General features: G+C 38.0%; 1 protein-coding gene across 1 annotated transcript; it reads left to right on the top strand.

The window, feature by feature from the left end:
- On the top strand, positions 65-1403 carry LOC110266191. Its single transcript, XM_021110292.1, has 2 exons — positions 65-627; positions 782-1403. The coding sequence occupies exons 1-2, from the start codon at positions 363-365 to the stop codon at positions 847-849; spliced, it is 333 nt and encodes a 110-aa protein (XP_020965951.1). The 5' UTR covers positions 65-362; the 3' UTR covers positions 850-1403.

A 5670-nucleotide genomic window follows, 5' to 3' on the forward strand; every position in this document is an offset into this window, starting at 1 on the left:
GTGTACTCCAAATTTTTTTAATTTTTTAAATACAAATCGGAGGGTCCGATTACCTTCATCAAAATTTAAATTTTCTCTTCCACACTAATCGGAGTGTCCAATTAGTAAGCTTAATTTTTTTTACAAAGAATCCGATTTCTTCATCCCTGTTTCAGAAAAAGCTGTTCCCACATCCATGTCTAGCACCCACATTTTCCACAATAATACACAACACACACATGCTTCTTATATCCAAAAAAATGAGCCGTTTATTTTTATTATTTTGTTTTATACTTTACCTTTATATCTTAGTTCCTTTTAATTCATCTTTAACCTAATAGGCCAATACAAAGACGTTTTAAATTGGTCATTTGTCATCCACCATGGATGAGAGTATGAACTTCTTTGCAGTCACAAAGGAAAAGAAACCTGGTGTGTACTGTAGCTGGAAAGGCCCCAACGAGAAAGCTGTCTCCTGCACCTTTCCGGAGTTTCACGGATTCAATAGCTATGACCAAGCGTTGTTGGCTTTCAATTCCAAAATGTCAAGCATCCATGCAGAGAACTCGGCGAAAGCTGAGATGGTGGGATCTCTGTGCGAAGGAGGTGGGTCGTCCGGAGGTAGCCGACGACGTCCGATTGTGTCGTGTAAGTCAATTTAGGGTTTTGTCTGAAATTTATTGACGTAGGGTTACTTCCAATTTTCGTTTACGAGAAGACTGTTATATGAAAAATGTGTGTATGTTAGTCTTCGTGGGGTTTAGAGTTGTTTTACTTCCTTTCCGTTTTGGTGGTTATGTAGGGCTACCCGTAATTTCCCAAGAGGAACTCGAGTGGAATTTCGCGATTGTAAACGATATGGAGGAATGACTGGTAAAGATTTGCCACGAGAGTGGGAAACTTGGGCCTTGTTTCTTCAAACAGGAACGCTATTTGGAAGATTCTGGCCTGTACTTCGGATTCACGGTGATCATTCTCGATGACCCATTTGAAGTGGAGTTGGATGCGATGGGTCATTTTTGTCTAGAGGAGAAAGCAGCTCAAGAAGATGCAGCTGTGGAGATGCTTAGTCGCGTTCTGGAGATAACCGGTAAGAAAATTCGAGACTTTAACTACACAAAAGTGAAGCTCCTCCGCGATAGCAATGATGCCCTTCGAACAAAGGTTCATCTTTTGGAAGAATCATATGAGAAGCTTAAGTTGAGTTATCAGAACCTCGCCAACGTCCACATCGGAGGCAACTCCCCTTGATTTAGGTGTAACTTACCAAGTTGTACTAATCTATGATTTTTATGTGTGATCTAGTTTAGTTGCAGTTAGTTCTACTTGATTTTTGTGTGTATTTGGTTTAATTCACTGAACTTGTTTAGAGATAAGTGTAACGCACTATTTTGTGCAGTAATATGTTGTACTATTTTGTGATCTATTAATGTTTGATTGCATTTAATAGAAGCAATGATGGTTATTATTTGTAATTGTTGAGAAGACCTAATTTTTATATTTTTTCATGGAGTGTGTTGTTTGTCAGTTTGTGCTATTTTTTTTACACAGTACATTGAATGAGTTTAAAGTAAATCTCTGTACTCAGGATTCTCTTTTCTTATTTTTTTGTTAAAAATATGTGTTAGGTGCTGAAAGGTCTAGGCTATGTAATTATAACCCTAGCATGTATATCTGCAGCATGGCAGGGATTTTTGTCCTTCTAGTCGGTTTAGGGTGCAGTTGGGGACATAAACGAGGTTAAGAAAATATTGTTGTCAAGCAACCACACATAAAACTAAATGCCCGATATAGTATAAGTAATCTTAGTACAATGCTCACTTGATTAAAAAAGAGTACGATGCTCACTTGATTAAAAAAGAATATGGTCTCACTTGATTAAAATAGAAGATGCTGACACATGTTATACATTTTAATGGAACAATTATAAAACACTAGACACTACACACACGAGTTTATGAAGACATTGACTGGTTGATTTTGGACACCCTCTCCAGGTTTAAGTAACAGTTGAAGTTAAGTCCAATATGCAGCAATGCAAAAGACCAACATGGTAATGACAATTGCAAGTAGAGAATGTAGCGGAAGCATTACGCTAGTTGTTGTTGTCTTTTCTCTAGTTGGTAACATGTCATCCCCTTGAATTTCTTGCTGCATTGAAAGGGGTTGGTCTTCTTGCTGCACAAGGGGCTGATGTTGGAGTATATATGTAGGTAGCCGCGTTGAAGGAGGTAGTAGTGGTTGATGTTCGGCTTGAACTATAAACTGAGCTTGGAGGTTAGGGATACAAGTTCCATTTTGGTGGGTTGTGTAACTGTTCCAAGCCATGATTGCTTGTTGTGGGTCTCTATATGAGCAGTATAAGCTCCTGCTAAAGCAGTCAACTTGTTGATGACAAGCTAGCCAATTATAGTATACTCCTGGGACTCTCCCACGAAAAACCTCATAGGTTTTGTCCTTGGAAAACAGCATTGGTTCAATTTTGGTGCTAAGAATGAAGGGGATTTATTTGTTTTGCGGGGCTTTTTGTAGTATGGGGTACTTTTGGATGCCCTTTAAAAAATGCTGAGGGATTTGGTTAGTTGGAAGCATTAATGATCTACTTTAATTGGGTTGCATTTGGCCTCATCTACCTTGTACTCTCGAGAAACAAGTTAGAAAAAAAGCTGTTGTCTGTTGTCTTCATACGAGACTTAGTTATGTCAGATTTTGAGAGTTATATAATATTAACAAGGTTACCTTATTATTAATAATAAAAAAGATACTCTAGAAAAAAGGTTTGGCTCTAGTCATTTACTATGACGCACTTGTCTGTTTATTGGAAGCAACCCCGTGTTATTTTATGTATGTGTCACTTTTTAATTAAAATATTGATTTTTTAAAATATTAATTTATGCGTTACTTTTTTAATTGGAAGATATTGTATGAGATATTCTATATAAACATGGGTGTCTGTTGCATGGAGGTATTCATATTTGTCGTCAAAATACGAAACCAATATCATCCCTTTAACTTCCAAAAATGCATTTTCATCCATCTTCTCTCCCATTACCTTCCACCCAAGTTCAAAAGGGGCACGTTTTTTATTACCTCTTGGAAAGTCCACTCGAGGCTAGCCTTCCCAACGTGCATAACCAAGTTACTGATGGTGCTCCTATAAGCCCCAAGAACATTGCTCCAGATATTGAGGAAGGTAACCCTGCTGGATAAGCAACTGCGGCCACCATCAAGGGACGAAGGCTATTTCATTTCTCTCCTGATCGAGTAGCCCGATTAGCCCCTGAGAAATGTTCTAGGGGTGGCTCTATCGCGGGAGGCTCCAAGGTAAGTTTATTTATGGTGTTTGATGTTGCTGATGCATTTTTATGTAGTATAGCTACTAAAGCAAGTATGTCGCATGCAGAAGACTGGCAGGACTAAGTTTAAGCCCACGTATGACATGGACTTAAACCGGGCGGACACCATGCTTTTCAACTACTTGTTCTCAGAGGGGCATAACTTGGAGTAAGTAATTTCATTCCGTTTTAATGGAATACGCTGGAGTGTGTTAGTCAATTGGCCTTCTAATTATACTTCATATTGTTGCAGCGATACCGTCGTGAGGATGGTTTAGTGCCGACTGTCGAGACGTCATATTCAGACCCTAATTCTAGGCCGTCCAATTGATGGTCGGGTGGCTGAAATGGTGGCGATGAGGAACACATGCTCTGTCCAGCACATGAAGTATGCGTACTTCTGGACTATCCCTCCACGTTTTGCTGTGAGTTGAATGCTTGTCGCTTTATCTATATTTGGTTGTGGGTTGGTTGTAGATTAAGAGTAGATATTTTGAATCACGGTTTAGTTTTGTAGGATGATGTAAGCGATTGCATGTTGACCGAGGAGCTCATAGGAACATACGTCCCGTTCTAGATCAAACCAAGCAGATTTCTGAGCTGCGTAAGTATTGACTTTGTTACACTAATTTTTGTGAATATGTAACCGTTCCTTGATCGTTGTATTGGTTTTGAAACAGAATTTTATACCAATTGAGGACATATTCATGCACTGGTATTGCATGGTCCTTGATTTTGGAGATAAGGCAGTATATCATCTCGACTCATATCCTGACCAAAACATGGTTGCTGATAGGGAAAAATTCATGCGAATCATGGTAAGCACACTGCGACTTTGAGAGACTGCGATATATATGATTAAATGATTTTGCTTTGGTTAGTGTTTGACATTGCTTATTACCAGCTTGGACGACTTCATGAGACTATGACTTCCGCGAGCTATGACCCCTTACGGATTTACACCCCACCAGAACTTGCAGATTAGCCAATACGCAAAGGACATGGAATCCCTAATTGCAACACAAGGTAGTCCAAATCGGTTAAAATGAAACCTACTTAGACTCCCATTAATGGTCGTCTAGTTTTATTCTAGTTATTTCTTTAAGTAAAGACATGTTGGTGTGTTTTTTATTCATGCAGTGATAGCTCTGCATGATGGGTTATATCTTGGCTACACTCAGAAGGCCGATTTAATCCGCTGGAGATTAGTGGAGTGGTAGCCTTTACATTACAAGCTTCATGATGTTAACATCATTAGTCCTTTTGCTATTATAGGCTCTTTTTGTTGAAGCTCTTATTGTGTGTGCATTGTTTTGATTTTTTGTTTAGCTTGAAGATTCCATTGTGTGGAAAAAGACTGTAGTTTCACTTGCGGGAGGGCCTTTTAACGTGCTTAGAAGCTCTGTCAGACTATGGGCTTCTCAGTGGATGCGTCGCAGAGCCCCGTGAAGAACACCAATTCGAACATGAATGTCTCCTTATAAGTGTTGTTTTACATTGGTTGGTTCCCCATGGTAGCCAATAAGCTCATGGGGTCAATAAGCTTGTTAGGGCTAGGGTCCTTAGGTTAGTATTTAATTTCCTGTAACTAGTACTAGCATTAGACATGCAACTGTGTTCCTTGATAAAAGACCTTGACTATTTTGTCGTGATGTTGTTTCAGTTGAGTTCGGAACTAATTTCAGTGATGAATTTATGTGTTTTGCTCTTACTTGATAATTTTTTATAATATGTATTATTGTTCCTATTAGAAATTATAAATTAAATCACTTGGAATTTATTATAAACTCTTTCATTTTCTTCAAATTTTTTCAAAAAATAAATATCATACGTCAATAAATGAAGTTGGACAGGTGCTGCTAACAGGAAGGCAGAGCGCAACAGGTGGCTCATTTGCTTTTTCTCGGTTATTTGGAATGTTTGCCTCGAGAGAAACGGACGAATGTTTAATAACAAGGAGGCAACTGCAGAGGTGGTATTTTAGAAATCTTTAAACAGTTATAGAGGATGGAATAGTTTAGATCCTTTCTGTTGTTGATGGCAATGCCAGAGATGTCATTAAGGAGAATTTTGTCTTTATTTTCTTATTTTTGTTGAATTGTTGGCTTGTTTGTCGCTCCACTTTATTGTGTTGAGCTCTCTTATTCAAAAAAAAAGTTGTATAGGAGAATATGTGTTTCATTAAAATATGTAGTGTTTGATTATTAAAATATGGAGTAGTTTTTTGGTGAACTGTAAGTAGTAATTCAAGCTGTTTTTTGGAAGTATGGATTTGTATTACATTATTTTTTGGGTAGAATGTAGGTGTAGTCCATGTTACAAAGTAAAAAAAAAATCAATTCTTTCAAAAAAAAAA

The sequence above is a fragment of the Arachis ipaensis genome, chromosome B09 (assembly GCF_000816755.2).
Source record: "Arachis ipaensis cultivar K30076 chromosome B09, Araip1.1, whole genome shotgun sequence".
NCBI lineage: Eukaryota > Viridiplantae > Streptophyta > Magnoliopsida > Fabales > Fabaceae > Arachis > Arachis ipaensis.

Bases quoted from the DNA above. Each gene is read 5' to 3' on its own strand.
- LOC110266191 (XM_021110292.1), top strand. From the start codon at position 363: ATGGATGAGAGTATGAACTTCTTTGCAGTCACAAAGGAAAAGAAACCT. The intron at 628-781 runs GTAAGTCAATTT...GTGGTTATGTAG, and splicing joins ACGACGTCCGATTGTGTCGT to GGCTACCCGTAATTTCCCAA.